General features: G+C 39.6%; 2 protein-coding genes across 6 annotated transcripts; one reads left to right on the forward strand and one right to left on the reverse strand.

Annotated features, from left to right (window-relative positions):
* The first annotated feature begins 1,819 nt into the window (after window positions 1–1,819).
* RPL9 (ribosomal protein L9) lies at window positions 1,820–27,211 on the forward strand. Of its 4 annotated transcripts, XM_047856141.1 has the most exons (10): window positions 1,826–1,831; window positions 11,279–11,284; window positions 20,500–20,503; window positions 23,030–23,076; window positions 23,168–23,283; window positions 23,814–23,909; window positions 25,277–25,409; window positions 26,444–26,524; window positions 26,750–26,864; window positions 27,121–27,211. In XM_047856141.1, the coding sequence occupies exons 4-9, from the start codon at window positions 23,031–23,033 to the stop codon at window positions 26,854–26,856; spliced, it is 579 nt and encodes a 192-aa protein (XP_047712097.1). In that variant the 5' UTR covers window positions 1,826–1,831; window positions 11,279–11,284; window positions 20,500–20,503; window position 23,030; the 3' UTR covers window positions 26,857–26,864; window positions 27,121–27,211. The 4 variants fall into 4 exon arrangements, with proteins under 4 accessions (XP_047712098.1, XP_047712097.1, XP_047712099.1 ...); XM_047856142.1 differs by lacking the exons at window positions 11,279–11,284; window positions 20,500–20,503 and adding an exon at window positions 6,384–6,389 and having other exon boundaries at window positions 1,820–1,831; XM_047856143.1 differs by lacking the exons at window positions 1,826–1,831; window positions 11,279–11,284 and adding an exon at window positions 6,379–6,389.
* On the reverse strand, window positions 6,282–22,428 carry LIAS (lipoic acid synthetase). Of its 2 annotated transcripts, XM_047856138.1 has the most exons (11): window positions 22,286–22,428; window positions 21,041–21,213; window positions 19,740–19,833; window positions 18,285–18,365; window positions 15,908–16,064; window positions 15,764–15,821; window positions 13,196–13,324; window positions 11,170–11,315; window positions 9,492–9,562; window positions 8,616–8,727; window positions 6,282–6,535 (listed from the first exon to the last, which is right to left on the reverse strand). In XM_047856138.1, the coding sequence occupies exons 1-11, from the start codon at window positions 22,328–22,330 to the stop codon at window positions 6,480–6,482; spliced, it is 1,122 nt and encodes a 373-aa protein (XP_047712094.1). In that variant the 5' UTR covers window positions 22,331–22,428; the 3' UTR covers window positions 6,282–6,479. The 2 variants fall into 2 exon arrangements, with proteins under 2 accessions (XP_047712094.1, XP_047712095.1); XM_047856139.1 differs by lacking the exons at window positions 15,764–15,821; window positions 15,908–16,064; window positions 19,740–19,833.

The following is a 27,211-nucleotide window of genomic DNA, read 5'->3' on the forward strand; positions in this document are numbered from 1 at the left end:
TAATCTCTACACCTAATGCGGGGCTCAAACTCACAACCCTGAGCTCAAGACTTGCTTGCTCTTCTGACTGAGCCAGTGAGGTGCCCCTCCATGATTATATTTAAAAAGATTTTTTTAATGTTTTGAGAGAGAGAGAGAGAGAGAGAGAGAGAACACAAGCAGGGAAGGGGCAGAAAGAGAGAGAGGCAGAAGATCTGAAGTGGGGTCCGTGCTGACAGCAGACAGCCTGATGTGAGGCTCAAACTCACAAACTAAGAGATCGTGACCTGAGCCAAAGTCAGACACTTAACCAACTGAATCACCCGGGTGCCCCAATATGATTATATTTGAAATGGTTATGTAAGTCCCCAATTTTGCCCCTTGGCCTGAATAGCCTAAAATGTTTGCTATCCAGCTCTTTAAGAAAATGTTTGCAGATAAGAGTGAAAAAACCAAAACTCCAGAAAGAGACAAACACCAGAGTGATTGAACATAAAATGATTCCTTACTCTTAAGATCCTGAAGTGAAAATGAGCTTATTCATCAGACTTCAGCTCAGGTTATGATCCCACAGTTGATGGGTTTGAGCCCCACGTCGGGCTCTGTGCTGACAGCTCAGAACCTGGAGCCTACTTCAGAATCTGTGTCTCCCTCTGTCTCTGCCCTGCCCCTGCTCGCACTTTCTCTCTTAAAAAGAAATAACACTTAAAAAAAGAGTCTGTCTCTTAACCAACTGAGCCACCCAGGCACCCCACATTTGTCTTTTTATGACTGGACTATGTCACTTAGGATAATATCCTCGGATGTTTAACCGACTAAGCCACCCAGGTGCCCCTCCAAAACCATTATTAAAAAGACAAAAAGCAGAGCTCTCCGTCAGCATGGTACACTGAGCACACACATCCTCTCCCTTCTTAGGACCCTATTATAGCAAGAGGGGGAAAAGGCATAATCCAATACAACAAAGGGAATAGGAAGGGGCCATCCGTGGTCAAGAGATTTAAAGAAATTTCTGGAAAGCACTGAGTAGATGGATGTGTACTGACAGAGAAGGGCTGCTTCCTGGAGTACTGGCAGAGGAGTGGGTCTATGCAGAACAGCAGAAGCTCTGCCCAAAAGGACACGGGAAAAAGAGGAACACACACCTGGGGCTTAACTGAAGGTCTTTAACTTCAGTCAACCTTCTCGTCCAGTCTTCCCTCTATAAGCAGAATGACAGGCAGCCTGGCATTTACCCCCATGTGACGACATCTCTCAGTCCCAGGGTCAAAAACAAGCCCCCTAAAACAACCAGGAGGGGTTAGGGACAGGGTTCTTCTGTAAAGAAAATGATTAAAGTGTTGGGGAGAACTAGAGCAATGAGTATCGTCCTGCACCAGAACTAAGCCTTCCTTCTATGTTTTAAGTCCAACACCACCTTTGCCGTAAGGTAAAGCCATCAAGTCAAAAGACTATCTCAGGGCATCTGGGTGGCTCAGTCGTTGAGCATCTGACTTCGGCCCAGGTTTGTGAGCTCCAGCCCTGCTTCGAGCTCCGTGGGATCTTCTTTCTCTCTCTTTCTCCCTCTCTCTCTCTGCCCCTTGTGGGATTCTCTCTCTCTGCCTCTTGCTGACTTGCACCCTCTCTCAAAAAATAAAATAATAAAATAAAATAAAATAAGCCTAAAAAAAAAAAAAAGACTGGACTTCCAGGTACCTGGGTTGAATTAAACATATGTACTATTTTCATTCTCTCCTGAAATGAGAGAATGAGCCCTTACTTGAGCTTACTTACTAAAATGGCAGTAAAGGAATGAGAAAGATATAGACAAAGACAAAGAAAGTGGGAAAGGAGGCATGGATGGATAAGAGACGTGAACCAACTCTTAGAAGGTAGAAAGCAAGGGGACGCTAAGTAACTTAAAAAGAGCAAGCAGAAACTTCAATGCCCATATAAAAGACTGTTTCTTGGTGTAATTGTCTCCTTAGATCTCAAGAATTGGAAGCACCGGATATCACAAAAATTGGGGTTGCAGTGTGGGGCTGAAAACAGAGGACTTCTATGGAAGATGGTACATATAAGGAAGTTAGGTGCACCCAGTCTCTGTCTTACCTCATGAGAAGAAACTACCTTCCCCACCCCTCACTCTCAGGATAGTAGAGGTTTATTTTTAGGAAGAATAGAATCAGAAAATTTCAGACTTAGGGAGGGTGTCAGTGAGATGCCAGACTGGAAACAAGGGAACTAAATAAAAACCTGCACTCCCCTGTCCTTGCTTTTTCTCACCTGGTTCTGAGAAGGTCAGCAGTCAGGTTTATAACCCTCAAGGAGGAGATTTGAGGATTATTACTATCTTTTTAAAGCTTAGATGGCTTTAGAGAAATAATCCTAACATTTGGGAGTCTGTCACTAAGAAATCCAGCTCACCCCCCAAACACTACAGTGAAGCTCCATCAGTTAGATGAGTCCCCCACTCCTTCCCATCAGCTTTACTTTTTTTTTAAGTTTATTTATTTTGAGAGAGAGCGAGAGAGAGAGAGAGTGAAGGAGGGGCAGAGAGTGAATCCCAAGCAGGCCCCACACCATCAGTGCAGATCTTGATGTGGGTCTCGAACTCAGGATCCATGAGATCATGACCTGAGCCAAGACCAGGAGTCTGGGCACTTAACCGACTGAACCACCCAGGTGGCCCCACCATCAGCTTTAGACTGGCTCATCACTCAGTATGCATGTACAGCCAACGATCAGCAGACATTTGAGGACAGCCTTCAAGACAAAGGGCAAAGGAATGCCTGGGTGGCTCAGTCAGTTAGGCATCCAGCTCTTGATTTCGGCTCAGGTCATGATCTCATGGTGCGTGGATTTGAGCCTTACTTTGGGCTCTGTGCTGACAGTGTGTAGGCTGCTTGGGATTCTCTTTCCTCTCTCTCTCTCTGCCCCTCCCTCTCTCTTTCTCTCATAAATAATAAACATTAAAAAAAAAAAGTAGAGACTAAAACAAAGGAAATAGAGACAGTGCTCAATGTGGTGAACCACAATGTCAAAAGACTATCCACAGAGAGGAAAATAGAAGAAATCGCAGCTAGGAAAGAAGAACAGGATGCTATTTTGAAAAAGGAAAAAGAAAGGAATCATCAGAGAACTCTTGGAAGTTACAATGCAGTGGCCAAAATCTTAGCAAGGGAATCATTGTCAAAGGAAATTTTCATGGAGGCCCAATGTAAAATAGATTAAAATGGTATTTTTATTAACACAAATGTATGTTAAAGTGTGTGTGGCTGGATCCTCAGGGACATGAAGGGCATGTGCTCACACCGCTCTCACGGCTGCTCCTGCTATTTTGCTCAACTTATATTCTGAACCCTTCTTTGTGATGTTATTCCCATTTTTCTGGGAGGCCACTGGTGCTCACGTTTCTGAATGTAATAATATTGATAAAACCTCTGAGGTTAGATGCTTTCAAGTAAGAGAAACTCCTATTCAAACTGGTTTAATGCATTTATTACCTCACCAAACAGGAAGTGGGTTTGGGGGTTGGCTAATTCAGTGGCTGGAAAAGGGGCTAGGACACTTGTACTAGTTGGTATCTCAAAAACCATGCGCATTTATCACTTTCGTTTTCTGAAAAATGCCATTTGTGCTACACAAAGAAAAAGATCAGATATGCTGAAATGGGCATGTACTAAATTTTAACATTTGGAGACCACTGATGCATTTTGTGCTGCTCAATCAAAAATTTTTATACAGATCTTCTGTCATGTCTGTGCATATAAATGCGCTTATTAATGCATCATTGTTTAGGAAGGTCAAAGCTCTGCCCTGGCCTTTTAAGATTCAAGCCTGTCCATTCTTGTGCAGTTGTGCAAGGCAGTATATCTCTACACACGTTAACCACACTCAAATGTCCAGCAAGATCCAGGTATTAGGTCACATGTTCTAGTCATGGTAGAATGGTCGGTTATGCAATAAGGAGTGAAGAAACAACAACCCCAGAAGCTACTATTTGTGATTCCACTTTGAAACAAACATTTCCTGCTACTCTTTCAAGTTTTGGGTTTAAGTTTAACTGGAGAGTATCCTGAGATTGCCAAGGGTAGGTGTTTTAACTTAAAAAAACTTTTTTTTCTTTTTTATTCTGAGAGAGAGAGAGAGAGAGAGAATGAGAACAAGAGCAGAGAAAGGGGAGTGAGGGAGACAGAATTCCAAGCAGGCTCCACACTGTCAGTGCAGAGCTCAATGTGGGACTCAAACCCATGAACCTTGAGATCATGATCTGAGCTGAAACCAAGAGTTGGATGCTTAACTGACTGAACCACCCAGGTGCCCCTTACAATTTTTTATAATTCACTATTTTGCTGTTTGTCGGGTTTTTCTTGACTACTGTGCTGCTGAGGCTGCCAAAAACCTGCAAATGTCATCCATAAGCCCCAATCCCACATTTGTATCAAAATAGCTTCATTATATCATTTGCTGTTTTTATACATAGTTCCAAATCTGGAACTGTAGCATACATATGTACTAATAAAATACTATTTTACTTATTTTATATTGAATCCTATGATAATTTCATTTGACAAAATTATTCTTCTGCTAGAATGTTTTACTATCATTCACCTATATTGTGCAAAATTAGGAAACATCCGGATTACATCATAGAATCAGGGTCTTAAAAGTAATCCAGGTTTCCTGTGAAATAACAGATTTTAAGGATGCTGGTTGCCTGAGATGCTTTAAGTTGGGCTAATTTTACACAGCAAAATTTATTAGGATCTATAAAGAAACTAAGCCAAAGTATATATGGCTTCCATGAGTTAAATTAAAATGTAATTTTCAAAGTTATGCATTCCTTTTATAAACAATTCACCTATTTAAAAACTCAGAATTAGTCTTCTACACTACATATTTCACAATATAGCCATCTAAGAACTCCTTTGCAAGAATGTAGTAGGGGCACCTGGTTGGCTCAGTCAGTTAAGCATCCGACCTCAGCTCAGGTCATGATCTCACCATTTGTGAGTTCGAGCCCTGCATCAGGCTCTGTGCTGACAGCTCAGAGCCTGGAGATTGCTTGGGATTCTGTGTCTCTCTCTCTCTCTGCCCCTCCCCTGCTTGTTCTTTCTCTCTCTTGAAAATAAATAAATAAATAAATACTTAAAAAAAAAAAGAATGTAGTAGAAAAACAAGATTTAAGGTCAAAAGATGAAGTTGAGGGTGCCTGGCTGGCTCAGTCAGTGGAGCATGTGACTCTTGATCGCTGGGTCATGAGTTCGAGCCCCACATTGGGTGTAGAGATTACTTAAATAAATAAACTTTAAAACCAAAAAAAGATGAGGTTGAGTTTTGGTACCCAGGAAAGAAAATCCTTCATGTCATTACCGTCATATACAACCAGAGTGGTGTGAAAAATAAAAGGAACAAGTGGGATAGTGCATGTAGATGTAGCAAACTACTGCAAAATGAGGGTTAATATTCTTTTTCTTAGGCTCTATTTCCCTGTCTTCGATAACATCATGATCTTGGTTTCAAAGAAGTCCTAAACAGGGGCACCTGGGTGGCTCAGTCGGTGAAGCGTCCGACTTCAGCTCAGGTCATGATCTCGCGGTCCGTGGGTTCGAGCCCCGCGTCAGGCTCTGTGCTGACGGCTCAGAGAGCCTGGAGCCTGTTTCAGATTCTGTGTCTCCCTCTTTCTCTGACCCTCCCCTGTTCATGCTCTCTCTCTGTCTCAAAAATAAATGTATGTTAAAAAAAATTAAAAAAAAAAACAAAAACAAATAAGTCCTAAACAAGCAATTAAATGTAAAACTATTTTGCAGGTCTGAAGCAGTCATACCAATGTAAAGAATCAACATTCAAACTCTTAAGCCTTTCTAAATTATTGCAGTGATGCTGCAGAATTCTGTAAAGGACACATGCCAACTGTAAACAGATCGTAGTCTCAACCTGTACTCACCATTTCATCACACTATGTCATTTTTCAGAAATGAAATGCAGTCACGATGTATAGGGAACAGGCTTAAAAGCTTCTCTGAAAGTTTTTTTTAACGTTTTATTTATTTTTTAGAAAGTGAGTGAGAGAGTGACCAAGCACGAATGGTGGAGGGGCAGAGAGAGAGAAAGAGAGAGGGACAGGATCTGAAGCAGGCTCTGGGCTGACAGCACAGAGCCTGACGTGGGGCTCAAACTCATGAACTGCAAGATCATCATCACCTGAGCTGAAGTTGGATGCTCAACCGACTGAACTACCCAGGCACCCCTTTTCCAGAAGTTTTTAATGTATTTTTTAATTATACTGGTAATAGTAACCCTTAAAAGATGTTTCATGATTACATCACAGCAAGCGATTGTTTAATAGGACAAGACATGCAAAAAGACAAGTGAATTAATTAAATATGCACAGCTATTGACATGTTTCTTAAGACAAAGAGACTGAGGTATGTCCACTGAAGTCCAGGCATTCTGGTACCACTTCTATTACCAAATGGAATCAGGTATTAAAAATTCCTGTGGTCTTGAAGGTCTTGTTATGTTTTAGAGGGCTTTTTTCTTTTAGCCACTAGATTTTTCAGGAAAAATTCACCTATTTGGGAAAAATGAAAATACATTAATATTAAATTTCAAAATTACACTTTAGTGTTTTCCTTTTATTCTTTAATTAATTAATTAATTAATTAATGTAAGCTCTATACCCAACGTGGGGGCTTGAACTCACGACCCCAAGATCAAGAGTCACATGTTCTATCAACTGAGCCAGGCAGGTGTCCCATCACCTTTACCATTTTTTTTTTCTGTAGAGTTTTTAGGTAAACTCTACCCCCAATGCTTACAAAAATTTTTTTAGCACTACAGTCTCTATTATTCTAGTACCCTACTATTATAAAGGGTGACCCTACTGTACCTATGGGTCTACTTTAGAAGATCTATTCCACTTTATGTGCACGATCTATTCCTCATCACTGACAAAGTATTGCTGTTGGCACAATTCATTTCAGAGAGCAATTCTGCTACATTATTAGCCTGGATCTGATGTTTCTAAAATGGATCTCCATGCAGTTGAGCAGACTCACCTGATGGAATCCCTTTAGCTTATTTCCCTCCAGGGAAGCAAGAGCTCTTCATTTATAATAGGCTTTCTCTCCACCCCCTCACTTGTGCCTGTGCATTAAGTTAGCTGCTTAGAGGGGGCACATTCCCTTTTCAGGTCATTAGGGTTCCATTTAGTCTATGACTGTAACAGCGCAGCTCAGTGCTTATTGTCAGAGCCCAGCACTGCAGGCCTGATTTTATGAGGAGTCTGATGAACTTCGCTTTGTCATCTTAATATACAACTGCAGTGACCATATCTGTACACAATTACCAGGAATCCCAAGGTTCATAACCCAGCCATGTAATGGAGAGTTATCCACGCTCCTCCATACCTTACCTAAATGTGGCAGGAGGAGAACCAACATTATCAGACCCAAGCCCATCATCTGAGTCTGATGCTCTACACAGCAGAATTCAAACTTTTACTGATCACTTTAAAAGCATTAAAAAGTTCACAATTCACTAATGCCAGAAATTTTCCTTACAAAATAAAATAAAAACTTCTCTCAAATAATTTTACTTTAACTACTCTAGAAGCTGATGTTAGTTCTATCCTTTACATATTTCAGCCTGTCAGCAGAATTCTTCTTAAAGAATTAGTTTATTTGCTCCCAAAGTCCCCACATCTTGTCAGTCAGTGTTGAATCAAATTCTTGGGTTTTATATGTAGGATAAGCTGTTGTTCATTAAATGTCTTGAATCTCTTTATAGGAACACACTGAATATCACTAATGCTTGAACACTAGTTTTTACCAATAGAATTTATGCCTAACTTAAATTTATCTATGATTTAAACCCAATATGTAACACAACCATCTAAAAGATCATTTACAGTAATAATGTAGTTTAGACCTATCCAAAAAATAACTGTTTATTCTTCAAGAAAGTGTAATTGTTAAGTCCAACTGACGGGAAAACTTTATAAACATTTTTTGGATTAAATTTGGGCTTCAGATACGTTCTCATAGACTTTTCATCTCTTAGAAACGGCATTTATTTTCGTAAGTCAGCTCAAGCTGCTGATCAAAGTAAGAGCTGCATTACAAAGATGAAGAACTGTACTGTAGCTAGTAAACACACTGAAGATTTCTACATGGAAAATAATCTCACAAATTTTTTTTCTGCTGCCTCTGGGAGGAAAAACACAAAGATATAATGCGATGAGCAGCAATGCAGTCAAACAGACACTTTTTAGGATTTAAATTGATCTGAAATTAGGAGTTTGAGATGCAGCTGGCATCACTGTCAAATGAATATACATTTTTCAGAAAACCATGTTATGTACTTGACTGGTATCTGTCATTTCTGAATAATCTACTATTGAAATCCACACAAAGAGTAAGCCGATTACTTCTGCTTTCATTCACAGTAGCCAAGTCATAAAGGGGCAGGGAATTCTTAAGGAAAAAACCAAGCTTAAGAGAAAATTTTCCTTAATAGGACCCCTATGGAGCAAAGTTCCCAAGGATGTTCCAGAAAAAAATGATTTTTCCTACAAAAGATAACCACAGCTATTATAATTTTAACATGAAAGTTATGGTCTAAATAAAAACATCCCCTGTGGTGTAACTTACCTGCTTTATATGAAGAACGCACCAGAGGGCCACTTGCAGTATAATGAAATCCAAGTTCATTTCCTACTTTTTCCCAGTATTTGAACTTTTCAGGAGTAATGTATTCTTCAACCTACATTGAAAGCATTAATTCTAATAGATTAGAATTTCCCTAAATCATTTTGATTCTATAGAAAATCTATGCCCACGCATTCAGGATGGCTTTCACTTCATAATGTATCCAGTTGCCCAGAGGCTTTCCTCCTCACCTTCCTCACAGACTACCTGTCTACTGGTTCCTTGGCCATTCTATCAGGACTTCATTAGAGAGGAGGGGTAACATCAACTCTGTATTACATTAACTATTCCGAAAGCTAAAAAAAATGAGATTATCTATAGAGATTCTGTATCTGTATTACTCCTTCCCTGACAGGTATAAGCAAGAATTAATCACCCCTAGAAGATTCTTGAGGACAAGACTGCCTTACTTGTCTTGTATCTTCTGCTTAGCACTGCGTCTGGCACACAGTCACTACCTGATAAAACTTTCTCGAATGAATGAATGTCCAATGCAGAAAGAGGAAGACTGACTTTTCTTTCTTATTTCTCCTCTGGCTCTCATGTAACTCTAAAAACAAATCCCAAGTGTGGATGAATGCAATTTCCCAACAACTAAATTCTTTTTCTGTACATTCATTTAAGTTGTACAATTTGAGGGCAGCAAAAAAGTGCCAGTGTATCTGCTGGCTTTATGCAGACAATAACATGGAAACTGGGACTTGGAAATATACATGGAACATTACACTAAAAAGCTAGCAGCTTCTTAACTGTACCTATGGACAGCAAAGATTTAATTCAAATTACCAGCGAACATCTGGCAATTCAAGATAATGATACCTTCAGGTGGCGCTTTGTTGGCTGCATATATTGTCCTAAAGTCAAACAGTCCACATCTGCTTCACGAAGTGCTACAGAAAAAGGGCACACGTTACATTAGCAGATTTTTAAAAAAGACTTATTTTTCTAAAAAATTTTTATTATTTATTTAGTTTATTTTTCTAGTAACCTTTACACCCAATGCGAGCTCAAACTCACAACCCTGAACCAGCCAGGCCCTTTTAAAAATTAAAATATATATATATCTTATTTTTAAATAATTTCTATGCTCAAAATGGGAGTCGAACTTACAAACCCAACATCGAGTCACATGCTCTACCGAGCCAGCCAGGTGCCCCAAGATTTTTTTGGGCCCCATGTAGGGCTCAAACTCATAACCATGCTCCATCAACTGAGCCAGCCAGGTGCCCCATTAGCAGATGTTTTTATGGTGCTAAAACTGTAGATGTAAGCATAATTTCCCTGAGCATAATTTGACTTTGGAACAGTGTGAACTTTATGCTGGCCTATAATCCTGATGTTGGGGAGTAAGACTAGATCTATCCATTCAAAAGTGCCACGGAATATGAAAGGACTGAAAACACAGAAATGATTAAGACAATCATGAGGGGCTAACAGAAAGGACAAATAACTCGAATACCACTGAATAAATGCTAAAATATGGGTGAAGGGTGTTTTGAGCAGGAGTCTGTTAGACAGAAGAGATGAAGGGAACAGTATATGAAAGTCCTGAAGTCACATATTACAGACCAGATGCACTGTATTAAGTTTTACCAAATGTGCAAGATGTGCTCTAGGGGATGTGATTTAACCACTTACATATTGAAATCTTTCTAGTAAAACTATAGTTTCACTCTAGTAAAGAGAAGTTTTTAAAACATTTTTTTCTAAAAAAATTTTTTTTAATGTTTATTTTTGAGAAAGAGAGGGAGGGAGGGGAAGAGAGAGAGGGAGGCACAGAATCTGGAGCAGGCTCCAGGCTTTGAGCTTGCTGTCAGCAGAGCCCGAGGCAGGGCTTGAACCCACAAACCGTGAGCTCATGACCTGAGCCGAAGTGATGCTTAACCAATTGAACCACCCAGTGCCCCAAAGAGAAGCTTTTAATTACTATTTGGATTTGTTACCTTTAGAATCGATACATAACTGCAAGTAGGCAAAGGATCCTCATGTAAATAAGAGGGGTTTTTTTTCTTACAATTTATAAAGCCCAAGAATCACAAAGCAAATGGGCTAATAAAACTAAGAATCAGCAGAGTCCAAAGCACATGATGTTATGTGACAACGTTACCAACAAGCTCTTCCTCAAAGACCTGGCTTCATTTTATTCATCTTTGAATTGTCACTGCCTGTCAGAGCTCCTAGTAGCTGTCTGGCTCTTAAAAACTATTCAATGATTAAACAAGAAAGTGGATAAAATCATATTTTCACTTGATGAAAGAGTAGGGAATAAAATGGGACATAAATTTCATATCCTGAGCTTTCTGCATATCACTCCATAAGGTTCTAAGAAACATACTTCCTTTCCTTTTCATGCTGCTGTTTATAATCATATCCTGACTTTGTTCTTACTGGCACTTTCACTGAGACTATGGAGGAGGCATAAGAGGGCCTTCAAAATAGGGTTCCTGCTATTACTCAAATTAAATGAAAAAGAGTTTTCATTTTCCAACTTCTTTACCTTTCATTGTTGCGTATACTTGCTCATCATTTTCGCCTAAACCCAACATTATGGAGGTTTTAGAAATCACATCAGGCCGAACCTCCTTGGCATGTTGCAGTACGCGCAGAGACTGGTTGAAATTGGCCCGGGGATCACGAACTTTCCTTGAAAACAGCAGGGCTGTTGTTAGCAAGAATAACCACAAGCTCAACTAAGTACATAGTTATGCAAGCTATCTAAAAGACCAGAAAAGTACATTCTGAACATTACGTTAAATCATATGGTTCCATACTACCATTTGTGCACAAATATCTAGCTGTTCCTTTGTAATGAGTATCAGGTTTCATTAGGCCCCCTAGCTCTATCTACTTTTAAGGCCTTTCAAACCTGTGGCAGAGAAAACTAGAATGGAAGTAATTCAGTTTAGGAATTACTCATTGAGAAACCAGAATTTGAAGCTGAAAATGAGTGACTGTAAGGGAGGGTAAGTCGAGAGAGAGGGGAAATGAGTGGAAGTAAGAAAATCTCTGAGCTGAACAAAGGAAAAGATATTTAACCTGAACCCACATTTCAGGTCTGAAAACTTTTAAGTTCCTTTCTTTTCTAAAGCCCAAGCTGCCCTCTGCTGGTGAGTACACGACATTGACATCTCTTAGGTAAAAAAGGCATGATTCTGGAATTTTCACTGGCAAGGATAATGTTTCTTAAGTGAAACCAGGGAAACTGGCACCCACTTGTGGTGGTATCATGAGAAATGACAGGGTTGGAACAGGCTGTGTGCTAGACTTCAACAGCAGCCAAACCATGCTTTAAATGGCGACAAGGCCAAAAGGACAGAGAGTTGCTGATGTTAATCCAGCATTCACTTGAATTCTAATGCACTTTTTTTGTGTGTAACTGACTTGCTGTAGTCATTATTTTTCATCAGGGACCAATACACAGGGAAGAAAGGAAACCAATTTGTGGATTTAAAAATAACCACAAAACTGACAATACCAAACATAATTACTTTTGAAAGCATTTCTCCAGTGAATTTAAGTTATGCTCCCTAATATTTATTTATGCTGTAGTGGAAATGCTGGCTGTCCACCATACTTTTTTCAAGTTCTTTGATACATATGATGTGTAGAAGCTAATAAGATCACTGCCAAATACTTTACTAAAATTAAATAAACATATTAATCTTGCCTGAAGGTTAAAATAATTTTCATCATTCTGAAATATGAATATGGTCATTAATGTGGGATAACAATCTGTAAATACTTCTATCTGCTAACGTTAGTAGAAAGAATAGTACCCACTTTTTAAAAGAGATTTAAACTACTTCTGAATGATAATACATCTGAGTATTTCTTTTGTATCGTTTATTGCATATATTAGTGCCAAAAGTATTTTAAAGTCTTTTTTTTTTTTAGAATTACAAAGTAATTTGCTTTTATATAATTTTTTTCTTTTTGAAAACTATTTTTTGAAAAAAAATCGGCACTGGCAATATGATACTATTAAAAAAATTTCTTTTTAACATTTATTCATTTTTGAGAGACAGAGGGAGACAGAGCATGAGCAGGGAAGGGGCAGAGAGAGGGAGACACAGAATCCGAAGCAGGCTCCAGGCTCTGAGCTGTCAGCACAGAGCCTGACGCGGGCTCGACCCCATGAACTGCGAGATCATGACCTGAGCTGAAGTCGGAAGCTTAACCAACTGAGCCACCCAGGCACCCCAATATGATACTATTTTAAATCAAAAAGATGCCCATTATGTGTGTGTGCACCAAAACATACATACATGCATATAAATATATGCCCATACGTATAGGTTATAGTAATCAATATTACTGGGTAGAAATAATATGGGTGATGTTTATGCTGTTTTTGTTGGCTATATTTTCTGATTTTCCTGTGATAGATATATGTTGCTTTTGTTAAGAAAAGAAAGACAGCTCACTTCGTAAAAGTCCCATACAAAGTTCTCTCCTGAAAAAAGAGAAAATATAGCAGATTCTGGCCCCTAAGTTTGCCAACATTACTCTGTACATGTAATCACCTCTGCAATTCTGGAACTGTCTCTACATTATGAGCATACACATCTAATCCCGACAAAGCAACTTTTTCTATTGCTTTAAGATCTCCTCGGAAATCAGGGGTGAGACATTCCACAAGAATTTTTGGATTCCTATAGGGAAAAAAAAAAAAAGTATCAAACTGAGGGAAAAAACTGACATCTATTGCTTAAAACAGAAATTACCAGTACTCATTCAGGATCAGTTTTGTTCAACAGTGTTATCTTTAGAATCTTGCCAAGGAAAGCATGAACATACAAATGTTCATAAATAAACTGTTATAGGAAAAAACACCCTGAACATCAAATATTATGTACATAGTGGTTAAAACACAACTGCAGGAAAATGTTCAGAATAAATTTTGAGATTAACAGACATACTTTATTGAACAGGTATTAAGAAAATAAAGTTGCTTAAAGGAATTAAAATGTAAATATTAAAACATTAAATATATAATATCTTTTTATTTTTTGGAAAGTAAATTGGGACATTTCTTACATGAATGCAAATATCATTTGATTGCTTTCATTTTGATTTCTTTAAAAATTCATCAGATAGTGCCATCTTCTCTTCCTCTAGGCAAATATTTCACAAGTGCTGTGAGTTTTAAAAACTATTTTCTGAATTGCTGAGTCATGCATGAGCTTTGCTTAAATGAAATACAAGTTAAACATTAATCTTCTATTTATATTCTGACTCTATCTATGCGTTCAAGCATTAAAATATGAACTAGGTCATAGTGCTGTTCCCTTTGACAGCAGTAGAAATGACTAGGACAGCTGATAAATTTTTTCACAAACCCAGTGGCAGTTTCTGGAGCTATTTCCTGAGAGAACAGATGTGGAAAGGCCCTCTCATGCATATAAGTGATGTTGAAAGAACACAGCCTATAACTTACTGTTTTTATTTTTAATTGTAAAGTTGAGACCCATTAGTAGTTTGTGAAATCAATTTAGTGGGTTGCAAACAGAATTTTTTAAAGTTAACTATTAAAAAAACCCAGAAAACACAGGGGAAATCACTGAAGAAACATTTACTAAATGCTAGGTACTCAACTCGCACTAAGCTGTAGGAAGTAAGCATAACTCCTTTTTCTTTTTAAGGTTTTTTTTTTTTTTTATGTTTATTTATTTATTTATTTTGGGAGAGAGACAGGAAGTATGAGCGGGGAGGGGCAGAGAGAGAGGGAGAGAGAATTCCGAGCAGGCTCGGTGCTGTCAGCATGGATGTGGGGCTTGATCCTACAAACCACAAGATCATGACCTGAGCCAAAATCAAGCATCAGACCAAATGAAACAAACACCCAGGTGCCCCAACATAACTCCTTTTTTAAATCTTTTTAAATAGATGGGATTAAAATATTAATAAAAATGTAGATTATGGGTAAATTTCCCAGGGGATATAAACATGGATAAAATCTGTATGCTTGCACATTTTAACAATGTTGGAGTTTATCTCATCCATATACTTCTAGATGATGATTTATTCAAAATTAGTGTTGGGAAGACTGCAGTTTTATGCTTTTTAAAAAAATTACTCAGGGCGCCTGGGTGGCTCAGTCAGTTAAGTGTCTGACTTCAGCTCAGGTCATGATCTCGTGGTTCATGGGTTTAAGCCCCGTGTCGGGATCTGTGCTGTCAGCTCAGAGCCTGGAGCCTGTTTCAGATTCTGTGTCTCCCTCTCTCTCTCTGCCCCTCCCCCACTTGTGCTCTGTCTCTGTCTCTCAAAGATAAATAAAAACTTCAAAAAAAATTTTTAAAATAAAAATAAATTAAAAAAAAAAATTATTCAAGGAGCATCTGGGTGGTTTGGTCAGTTAAGTGTCTGACTTCAGCTCAGGTCGTGATCTCATGGTTCGTGAGCCTGAGCCCACATTGGGCTCTCTGCTGTCAGTGCAAAGCCCATTTCTTTTTAAAAAAAAAATTTTTTTTTTCAACGTTTATTTATTTTTGGGACAGAGAGAGACAGAGCATGAACGGGGGAGGGGCAGAGAGAGAGGGAGACACAGAATCGGAAACAGGCTCCAGGCTCCGAGCCATCAGCCCAGAGCCCGACGCGGGGCTCGAACTCACGGACCGCGAGATCGTGACCTGGCTGAAGTCGGACGCTTAACCGACTGCACCACCCAGGCGCCCCTGCAAAGCCCATTTCGGATTCTCTGTCCCCCTCTTTCTCTGCCCCTCCCCCACCGATTCTCATTCTCTCTCTCTCTCTCTCTCTGTCTCTCCGCCCCCCTCCAAATAAATAAATAAATAAACTTAAAAAAAAAAAAAAAAGAAAGTTAAAAAGAATTACTCAAAGTTTGGGGTGGCTGGGTAGCTCAGTCAGTTAAGCGTCGGACTCTTGACTTTGGCTCAGGTCATGACCTCACGATTCATGGGTTCAAGCCCTGCATCAGACTCTGCACTGACAGCCACGAGCCTGCTTGGGATTCTCTCTCTCCTTTGCTCTCTGCCCCTCACCTGTGCATGTACACATGCACGTTCTCTTTGTCTCAAATTAATAAACTTAAAAAAAATTAAGCTTATACAAGCAAATGCAAAAACAAGTACCTTTCCTTTAAGTATGATACAGTCTTTGCAAAATGCTCAGCTCCTCCATCAGGCATATCTAGAAACAAAAGAGTCCACTGCTCAAGATGATGTCACAACTTAGTAAGAGCCAATTTCTGGAAGAGCCAATGATGACACACTAACCATCTCGATCCACAGACGTCAGGACAACATAATCCAGACCCCACTCTGCAATTGCCTTTGCAGTATTGTAGGGCTCATTGGCATCAAGCGGACCTGGATTTCTTGCAGTCTTAACAGAACAGAATCTGCAACCTCTTGTACACGTATCACCCATCAACTAGAACAGAGATGTTACAATTTAAATCAAATAGAAGGATGACCCTGAAGAACATATGTTGAGAGAATAAAGCAAGTTACAAAAAATGAATATAGTTTAATACTACTTATAGGAAATTTGAAACATTCAAAGTAAACAAAGTACAGTTAAGGAATATGTAAACAAAATACAGTTAAGGAATACAAATACATGTAGTAAAACTGGAAAGAAAAGGGAATAAGCTCAGAATTAAAAATAGCATTAAAGTTAAAAAGGTGACAGGAGCAGGAAAGGATGTACAGTAGGGTTCAAACATAATGCTAATGCTCTACTCTTAAACTAGAGGTATCAGGCTGTCTATTGTTATTCTTTGTAACTTACATATAGTCTATAAAGATTCTTTTGTACCTATTTAAACTTTTTGAGAGACAGACAGGGCACAAGAGAGCATGAGTGGGGGAGGGGCAGAGAGAGAGGGAGACAGAGGATCCAAAGCAGGCTCTGAGCTCTCAGCAACAGCAGAGAGCTTGACATGGGGCTCAAACTCACGAACCGGGAGATCATGACCTGAGCTGAAGTCAGGACAGTTAAATGACTGAGCCACCCAGATGCCCCTGTACTTATTTAATATTAATAAAAATTATTTAAAGGGAATAAAACATGCAATTAACATATCAACATGCAGGTCTCTGTGGGAATTAAATGGAAGGCATAGCTCCTTCTGTTAAATAGATGAAAGAGAAAACACATAAAGTTAACAATCTGCTTCCTGTGGGTACTGCTATTGTTCAGGACACTGCTCCTGCTGCTACAGGTCACTACCATGTTCTGACATGCCAAGTACAGCCATTGTGGATGTTTTGGGGCCACTGGAGTTTCAAAGCTGCACAGTAATGGGTTGAGATTTGGAAGAGAAAGATCCTCTTCTCTTTATGTTTAATTTTCTTTTTAAAAAAAAATTTTTTTTTCAACGTTTATTTATTTGTGGGACAGAGAGAGACAGAGCATGAACGGGGGAGGGGGAGAGAAAGAGGGAGACACAGAATCGGAAACAGGCTCCAGGCTCTGAGCCATCAGCCCAGAGCCCGACGCGGGGCTCGAACTCACGGACCGCGAGATCGTGACCTGGCTGAAGTCGGAAGCTTAACCGACTGCGCCACCCAGGCGCCCCTATGTTTAATTTTCTTACAGGGGACTCATAGCTGTGGTCCCAACGTCTCAAACGGATTTATTGAAACACTGACCTCTTTCCGGAAACCAGTCATGAGTCAGCGGAGAAAGGAGCCAGGCAAGGGATGAAACAAGAGATTTCCATAATGGAGTGTTCAAAATCACTCCTTCCTTCAAGAACTGTAACCTGAATAAGCTCCATGGTCAACTTTATTTCATAAGCCTTGGTTCCTCACATAAATAGCCTCCTGCCGGTCCAACTTAGACATTCCCAGTAAGTATGAACTTTCAGTTGCACACAATTTAGATTTAACCCTAGCATCTCAACCTCCAAACCCCTCTGGATAAATATGGTAGGTTACACAGTTAATACCAATTCTTACTCTACCATATTAAGATTATATATTTTACCCTTTGCGACGTAACCTGCAGGGCCTCCAACTGGGCAGGGGGCTTATGTCTCTGCCTCCATTGCTGTCTGCTTGGCTATGTGTGACTTACTTTGGCCAAGAGAATAATAGCAGGCATGACCAAGCAGAAGCCTCAAATGGGCATGGATGGTTGGCTTGCCCTCTGGTGCTCTTCCATGCTTCATGATAAGAATATGTCTTGGAGAACTGCTGGTCTAAAGAGAATAAAGCTCTGTGGAGCGGACCTGAACCCTGAGACCTCAATGTATTGCCTGCAGTCCAATTTAGCCCAGTCAAGAGCAGTTGTACCCCCAGGCAACTGAAGGGACATGGGAGACAAAAATACATGCTTATTATTGTTTAGGGGAGGAAAAGTTAAGCAATCATGAATAACATTTCCAAAAGTTAACAGAAGAGATATTTCAAAGCACCATATGATTAGCTATTACATACATGGAAAAATCAATAATAGATTTATTCAGAGAAGGGTGAGAGCATATCAGCCTAGATTATTCTGTCAGGGTTTTTTTCCTCATATTTTTCATAAATTCACATGTAACACAAAATCTGATCAGAGATTCATCATGCACATTTTTAGGAGAAAGATAAAATATTCCTTTCGGTTTCCAGACAAAAACTTTATAGTCTGAGGTGTTCTTACCATGATTGTGGCTGTGGCTGTGGCATATTCTCCACCTCCCCAACACTCTCCAATGTTGGGACAGCGAGCTTCCTCACACACCTGTGAGTAAAAGGGAATGGAATACAATCAACTGAAAATATTAACCAATTGAACAAATTAGTGATCAAGCATTTTAAACGGTCTATTCTTTTCAACGTATTTATGAAGTAATTCACTATTCAAAAATGCTGTTAAACTCACAAACTGTATGTGTACGTGTATACATACATATATACGTGTATATGTGTGTGTGTGTGTGTATATATATATATATACGTGTATATATATATATATATATATATATATATAAGGATCCCATTTTTAAATTAAAAACGATATAAATGTATACATTTTATATGTGCAAAGAAAAGGTCTGGTTGGATATATGCTAAAAAATGAAAGTGGTATAGTTAACATTTGAAATTGCATATATGACATCTCATATTTAATATTATACTCTGTCTAGTAAGCATGTACTTAATTTGTAATATAAAACAAACAAAAAAACACCTAATTTCCTAGGTTGAAGGAAAAAAAATCTTTTTTGTACTATTAATGAGAAATTAAGAAATACAATTACTTTTTGTCTCTTTTGCAGGGAAAATGATTTTTATAAGCTATGTTTTTTGAAAAATGTTTAATGTTTATTTATTCTTGAGAGAAGGAGGAGCGTGACCAGGGGAGAGGCAGAAAGAGAGACACAGGATCCGAAGCAGGCTCCAGACTGTGATCTGTCAGCACAGAGCCCGACGTAGGGCTCAAACCCACGAAGTGTGAGATCATGACCTGAGCTGAAGTCAGACGCTCAACCAACTGAGCCACCCAGGCGCCCCAAGCAGGGAAAATGATTTTTATATGTATTTCCATTACCGATCATGATGCATCCCTAAACATCTTTATTCACTTTCTTTGCTGTTTTTGTTATGTATGTATGTATGTATGTATGTATTTAATGTTTTTATTTATTTTTGAGAGAGAGAGAACGAGAAAGAGAGAGAGAGAGAAAGAGAGCAGGGAATGGTCAGAGAGGGAGACACAAGAATCTGAAGCAGGCTCCAGGCTCCAAGAAGTCAGCACAAAGCCTGATGCAGGGCTTCAACTCACAAATTGTGAGATCATGACCTGAGCCGAAGTTGGTCGCTTAGCCAACTGAGCCACCCAGGCGTCCCTATTTATTTTTGAGAGAGAGAGACAGAGCGTGAGGGACGGGCAGAGAGAGAGACACACACACAGAATTCAAGGTAACCTCCAGGCTCCAACCTGTCAGCACAGAGCCTGATGCAGGACTCGAACTCATAAACCATGAGATCATGACCTGAGCCAAGTTGGATGCTTAAATGACTGAACCACCCAGGTGCTCCATATTTTTAAGTTACACATATATAGAAACATTATGACTTTTACTTAAGAGGGACATTTAACACTGAAACTTACTGTATGAAGATTCAAATTCCGCAATGTATTTTTCAATTTATTGTAATTTTTCCCCGTGGGAATCTCAGTCTTTAGCCATGGAGGTAGTCTTAACCTGAGGAAAGCCAAACATAACTATCCGTTAACAAATATGTTCCCAGATAATCACACAGCTTTGAAGTTAACTTTGCTTTATTACAATTCTTGGTGAAGAGGTTTCCCACCCCCCCCCCCCCCCACAATCCTGGGTTAATTCTTATAATTTCTGCCAGAAGAGTAAGAATGTAGAATCAAATTTAGACTTGCTCAAACTGCTTCAGAAAACACTCATAACTGTCTAACAGAGCACTATGCTCATGTCTACCTTTTGCAAAGGCAAATCGTCCTAATAAAAAATGAGGAAGTTGTTGAACATTTCATTCCTCACTGAATAACACTGACAAAAATTCAGTATTTGTTCAGAGTAAGGAGAGATCCCACAAGCATACTTTCTGCTCTACATTCCAAATTTATGATCATTATTAAATGGAAAAAAGTCTAAAATTTGGAGTGAAGACTACATATCCTGAGGTTCCCTTAGACTTATATCCACTTGTGAACTAGAAGATGTTGCGTAAGGTATGTCCCAAAACAATCTGCACTCTGTACAAAATTCCCTTACCATTATTTTAAATTAAAGCAAGGTATTCACAGGTCATATGTACGTTGAATAGGAGAAGCAACAAGTTAGGTCAACACCCAGTAACAATGAAAAATTTATCAAGGTCAAACCGACTAGTAGCGAGGTGATAATGTTTGTTGTCTGAAGAAATTTGATGCTGAATACAAAATGGGAGATGGTGGTTTAAGATGGCTAAGTCCTAGAAGGACAGAAGAAAAACTGTCAAAGGACACAAAGAAAAGGATTCCAACAATTTCACTTATTTACCTGTTCCAGGTCTGTTATCACTTCTTTCTTTTTTTTTTTTTTTTTTTTTAATTTTTTTTTTTTTTTTCAACGTTTATTTATTTTTGGGACAGAGAGAGACAGAGCATGAACGGGGAAGGGGCAGAGAGAGAGGGAGACACAGAATCCGAAACAGGCTCCAGGCTCTGAGCCATCAGCCCAGAGCCCGACGCGGGGCTGGAACTCACGGACCGCGAGATCGTGACCTGGCTGAAGTCGGACGCTTAACCGACTGCGCCACCCAGGCGCCCCTGTTATCACTTCTTTCTAATGATTTTTAGTTAAATATACCAAGTGTCATTAAAATTATATCTAAGGATTGGTCATATCTGAAAATAATGCACAATGAAGGAATTTATCTCAGAATTTCAATTACCTTTCTCCTTTCTGGCGTTTTAAGTTTCCTTTATACTCATCCCACTTGCTCTTGTCTGCAAGATCACCAGTTACAAAATCTTGAAGGTCTGGTCCATTCTGTAAGAATTCCTTTTTTTCCTCTGGCAAGGAACTTACTGCTCTGATTGGACTGTATAAATATCTTCCAAATACCTAAAGAAAGAGTTCATTATCACACGTACTTAGTGGGGTTTGAAATAATTTAGTTTTAACCTATTTCAATACCTAAAATAAGGGGTAAAGCCAGACAACTGATACAGAAATTATGTCAGGCGCTATATAGGAGCTTAAAATCTAGGATTAAAGAAGCCTCAAGGAGAACAGATGAAACCTGAAAGACAATGAGAGCTAACCGCTTACTACTAGATGTACAATAGATTTGGAAACTTTTGGAACTGGCTAACATATGTCACTATTTCAAGTAGCCCACCTAAGTGCTAACATTCTCTTTCAAAAGTTTAAACTGCAATAACTGGAGATGCCACAGCTTTGAATTTTCTACTCCTGAGTTGAGTTAAAGACGTTTAAAAGGAAATTTGCAAGAAGTCTCTCTTATTTGGGCTTTGGATAAGCATTGGTGTTAAAATGTAGAGATAATGTTTAGTGGGTTTCAGAGAACTGAAAGGCGAGAAACCGAACCTAACGTTTTAATTCACGGTAGTCACTCAATATACATTTGCTGACCATAAAAAACAACAACAACAAAACACTTACTTCTAGATCTGAACACAAACGTGTGCAAGATAGCCCAAACACTAAAATTCACGAGTACATGCAACCTTCAACAATTTAACATGAGTGCTGTTGGAGTGCTGTGAGATTGCTACTTCACTCCACGACCACTCCCCCGCTAAAGTTAGAGCATAGGCTTGTGTTCTCATCACCCAGACCTGGTGTCTACTAACAAGAGCCCAACACAAAGTAGGAATTTGGGGTGCTTATCGCAGTGCTCCTATGATGCTCCAACCAATACAGGGTACAGATCACTGTGCTAAGCAGAAAGAAAGCCCTCAGCGCCTGCGAGAGAGACCTACAAACAAACCAGTACCAGAGACTCAACCTGACGGTGTGTCGGGAGAATTAAATGGAATACTACAGGAAAAATGTTAGCACAGCACCCGGCTAAAAGTAAACGCTCAGTAAGTGCGGGCCTTATAATTGGGCGCTCTGAAGAGATGGGAGCCCCTCCACCCCAGGGTCGCATCCTGCTCGCCCTGCCGCTCACCCGGGGCCCCAGGGTGCAGGCGGCGCCCCAGCAGCGAAGAGACATCCCTCTCTTTTTTTTTTCTAGCAGAGTCGAAGGATCACTAATTCCCGGGAAAGACAGATCGACAAACCGTCGCTCGGTTTATGACACAAAATCTGAGCTACCACTGACCCGGGGGAACTTGACCTGCTCCGCGATTGGCTGCTTTAGCCTGGTAGCGTCGCGCTCTCATGACGCCATACGCAGAGCCCTTACGGGCTACAAGAACGTGATGACGAAAGACGCTCTCTCTTTGCCGCATCTACTGCGAGGTGAGGATGTACCCGAGTTTTGTGGGTTTGGGGAATCTGAAGCCATCGGCTCTGGGAAAGCCGGGGGCGCGAATCTGGCGCTCGGAGCCTCTATGCTGGTTGTTTCCCCGCGCGACGAGCGCCATATGGATCTGGTGGCGCTGGGATTCGAGCCCTGTACTGGACTCAGAGGCCTACCCCCGCCCCTCAGCCGTGCCGGGATGGCGCCGCCTTAATAGGGCTCCTTGGGTTGCTCTGAGTGGGAATTCGCCCCCAGTGCTTGTAATATCCGTTTGGGAGCTGCTCTTTCCTGGCCAGGCCGCAGCATTGGGCTGCTCTCCTGGTTGGTCCGCCTGTGTCCTCTCCGGGGGTTCAGCTTGCCAGTCTCAGGTAGGAGTGGCGCTCCGCGCTGGGTAGTTTGATCACAGACAGGCCTGAACCGGCCTCATAACCCCAGGTGTTTGTGTTTCAGAATGAAGACCATTCTCAGCAATCAAACTGTCGACATTCCGGAAAATGGTATGAGACCTGATGTTTGTATTTTTTTAACGTTTTTTATTGCCTGCCTTGTGTCTTGTTCGGGGGACTCACAAACCTGTTTTCTTCTTAGTCGACATCACTCTCAAGGGACGTACCGTTATTGTGAAGGGACCCAGAGGAACCCTGCGAAGGGACTTCAATCACATCAATGTAGAACTCAGTCTTCTTGGAAAGAAAAAGAAGAGGGTGAGGCTTTTTTTTTTTTTTTTTGCACATCAATTGCTTGTTTGAAAGGTAGTGATGTAATAGTACCGAATTTGGTTGCTGTAAGTTATGGAATGCAGGTTCAATGTTTCAGCTTAAAATTTGGTGTCCACAAGTGTAGCTAGTTGCAGTGTTACTGCGTTAGTGAAGTTGGGAAAGGAAATTCTGATTATAAAACTCAGTACTAGTACCTACTATCATAGTTATCGTGAACGTCGAGGTTTTAATACTGTTACAAGTTAGGTTTATTTTCCTTGTGATTATTTTGTAGAAATTTCAGGAACCAGGCAGCTCTTGTGAGCCTGGTATTTTAGCTTTCTAGGAATGAAGTATGATGCAAATTGAAAATCAGTATTTTTGCGATACGTAGTGGTAAAAAAGTTAAATTATTGAGGGCTTTCTGTGTGGGTGCTTTAATTAGGGCTAATACTAGAATCTCGTGAATAAATGGATTTTTCTTCAAGCCGACTTACTACTGGAAAGAATCTTCTAAAGTTTCTGTTCTGTTACAGCTCCGTGTTGACAAATGGTGGGGAAATAGAAAAGAACTGGCTACTGTCCGTACTATCTGTAGTCATGTACAGAACATGATCAAGGGTGTTACATTGGTAAGTAGATTGATCAGACCGCTTTGTTTTGGAAGGGGAAGTTTCTCAGCTGTACTTTATGCATGCAGCATAAATGCTGCAGAGCATCTACTATGTAATTTATTGCGGTACTTGGGAAAGGTGATTTTGGAAAAAAAAAAAAATTACTTCTTTTGAGAGAGCAAGTGTGCTGTGAGTACGGAGGGGAAAGAGAATCCAAAGCAGGCTTCATGCAGTCAGCACAGAGGCTCGATCCCACGAAGTGTGAGGTCATGGCATGAGCCAGAATCAAGAGTCAGAGGCTCAATGCCTGAGCCACCCAGGTGCCCCATGTTGGCAGTTTTTAATAGGCTTCTGCAGGTCTTTAGGATTAAGTGATAAATGCGGGTGAAGACCAGATGGTCTTAAAGTAGGTTGATGGTGTTTTTTTTCCCCACACAAATAAAAGTCACACCTTCAGATTGTGGTTGTTTTGTAGGAAATGTATCCTGTAAGGTAGGCTTTGATTTTCTTGGTATGCCTCTTAACCACCAGGATTCCTTGAAGGGATAGAAAAAAGGTGGATGGATCTAATTTCTGAGCTTCCTACAAGTGTATTTGATGTCACTATTCTCTAACTCCCTCTCTCAGCCTTTAAGATAAATTTCATGTCTTTGCTGAAATGCTTTTCTCTGCATTAAAACTCAGCCCTTTTAAATGGCATCCTGTCCTTCAACTCCATCACACCCCTTATTGGGTCATGTTTTACGTATTTCCTCTTGGTACCAGGCTAAGTTCTTTGAGAGCCTGTCTTAATCCTTGTTGTCATCTGGCATACTTTAGTAACTCAGTAAATATTAATCTAGTGCCAAAGATGAAGGACTTTGGGGTTCTCATTTTAAAAAGCTGGCATTGTTGGGGGGTCTGGGTGGCTCAGTTGATTAAGCGTCCAACTTTGGCTCAGGTCATGATGTTGCGGTTCCATGAGTTCGAGCCCCGCGTTGGGCTCTGTGCTGACAGCTCAGATTGCTTCGGATTCTGGGTCTCCCTCTCTCTGCTCCTCCCCCCGCTCGTGCTCTGTTTCTCTCCTTCAAAAATAAATAAAAACATTAAAAAAATAAGTTAATAAAAAATAAAAAACTGGCATTGTTTACTGTGGGTATAGGAAGCAGTAAATACATGCTTTCTTAAAGAGCTTTACAGTCCATTGAAGAGAGAAAACATGTTGATGTATACAGTTTGTAAGGCTTTGGTACAGGTGACTGTTGTTACAAAATCTTGACAATGAGTGTTATGGGAGGATTGTTGCATTTTTAAATTCTAGTGTAATGTAAGCATCCTACAAAATTTAAAAACTGGATTTCTTGTCTTTCAAATTGCTCGGCTTTGCTAATAGTTTGTTCTAACAGGGCTTCCGTTACAAGATGAGGTCTGTGTATGCCCACTTCCCCATCAACGTTGTTATTCAGGAGAATGGCTCTCTCGTTGAAATCCGAAATTTCTTGGGTGAGAAATACATACGCAGGGTTCGGATGAGGCCAGGTATGTGCATACTTTTAGATATGGTTCAGAAATGTTTTACTTGTGAAGACTGGTGTTTGAGGTTGGCTATAAATACAGATTTATTTCAATTGTCCATTTTGATTATGCTTGTGATAACTCTTGGTGTTAGTTAAGGCTTGATACCATACTCCTACTGATTGGGATTCCTAAAGGCTTACGCATTAGAATAGTTTCAGGATGTGTAGCTGTGTTCAGTCTTTACAAACTGAAATATTTAAAAATAAAAAATGTTTGAATAGTGGTTAATAGCATACACTGCCTAGGTTTAAATTTGTCAACCTTGGGCAAATTACCTGCCTCTATGCAGCTCATTTTACTCATCTGTAAAATTGGAACCATCTCATGGTTAAATGGGTTAAAATTGAAATACATGTGGAACAGTTTTGGCTTGATACATGGTAAACATAAAAGCATTTTAAAAAATTCTTTTTTACATTAAAGATTTTAGTTTGAAGTAATTACACCAAACATGGGGCTGGAACCTGCAGCCCCGAGATCAAGAGTAACATGCTTTACTGACTGAGCCAGCCAGGTGCCATCCCAATGTTAGAAAATTTTAAAATTAGTGCTTTCTTGATGCTTCTTGATTTCAATGGGGTGGGAAGAAGGGATTCTAAATACCAGTTTAATGGGTCTACAAAAACATTACATGGTCAACACACTTAATGGGAACTGTTAAGTAAAAAATAAACTTGGCGATATCAAATATATACAGTAGAATTAAGACTTGATAACACAGTTTTGCACAGCTAAATTCCACTAGGTGCATACCGTCTTCTACTCCTTGACCAAATCACTGAAAATCTAACTACTCTGGAACAGGTTCATTCAAGCAGGAACACAAACCAGATTTTGCCTCGGTAAAAGTCAGGTCCTATAAATCAGAATCTCAAGTGTGATTTGATGTTTGGAATTTTAAATGGAATAAGTTGCTACTGTAAATATTTTGAAAGTAAATATTGTAAAGATTTCATATCATGTTGACACTATGTGAACACCTTCTCCTCTTTCAGGTGTTGCTTGTTCTGTATCTCAAGCCCAGAAAGATGAGTTAATTCTTGAAGGAAATGACATTGAACTTGTATCAAACTCAGGTTTGTATGTTTTACTATGCCTAATTATGCCTACAGAATTTGGTTTAAGTCTTGTAGTTGAATACATGATAATTCTGTTCAGTTGGTGAGCTTTTTCATTTGCAGAAGTTGAATAAAAAGCTGTCTCAAAGATACATAGGTTTAAGTATAGTATATGATAAAATACTTTTTTACGATGGGTCTGGCTGGTGGTGTAATTGTCTTTATCTTTCTTACTGTTAATAGCTGCTTTGATTCAGCAAGCAACAACAGTTAAAAACAAGGATATCAGGAAATTTTTGGATGGTATCTATGTTTCTGAAAAAGGAACTGTTCAGCAGGCTGATGAATAAAATATATGGTAGGTTCTTATGTTTACAAGTTTCCTTACTGCTTTAGTTTAGAGGTCTTAATTTACTAGAATCTGAAACTGGAGTTGTAATGACAACACAGGTTCACCAGAACACCGTGAATTTGGCAGAATAAGAATTTTGACATACATTTTTACTATGAACTAGTAAATCATAATTTTAAATGTTTCAGATTATTTAGAGTAGAACTTGTTTGGGCAAAGGTATTGATGGTAATCGACAGATTTTTTTCATTTCTTTTTACAGTTGTCCAGCTACAGAGACAGCAAGAGGCCGGATGATTTTTCAGACTTACTTGTGATACTTTAAGGATGCAATAAAACTATACTGATTTGGG

The sequence above is a fragment of the Prionailurus viverrinus genome, chromosome B1, assembly GCF_022837055.1.
Source record: "Prionailurus viverrinus isolate Anna chromosome B1, UM_Priviv_1.0, whole genome shotgun sequence".
Lineage (NCBI taxonomy): Eukaryota > Metazoa > Chordata > Mammalia > Carnivora > Felidae > Prionailurus > Prionailurus viverrinus.

Coding starts and splice junctions, on each gene's coding strand:
- LIAS (XM_047856138.1), bottom strand. CDS start 22,330: ATGTCTCTTCGCTGCTGGGGCGCCGCCTGCACCCTGGGGCCCCGG. Junction 18,366..19,739: donor GGAATTTGAATCTTCATACA/GTAAGTTTCAGT, acceptor TTTTACTCACAG/GTGTGTGAGGAAGCTCGCTG. Junction 15,822..15,907: donor GACGTCTGTGGATCGAGATG/GTTAGTGTGTCA, acceptor TTTTGTTTCTAG/ATATGCCTGATGGAGGAGCT.
- RPL9 (XM_047856142.1), top strand. CDS start 23,031: ATGAAGACCATTCTCAGCAATCAAACTGTCGACATTCCGGAAAATG. Junction 23,077..23,167: donor TGTCGACATTCCGGAAAATG/GTATGAGACCTG, acceptor TTTTCTTCTTAG/TCGACATCACTCTCAAGGGA. Junction 26,525..26,749: donor TGAACTTGTATCAAACTCAG/GTTTGTATGTTT, acceptor TACTGTTAATAG/CTGCTTTGATTCAGCAAGCA.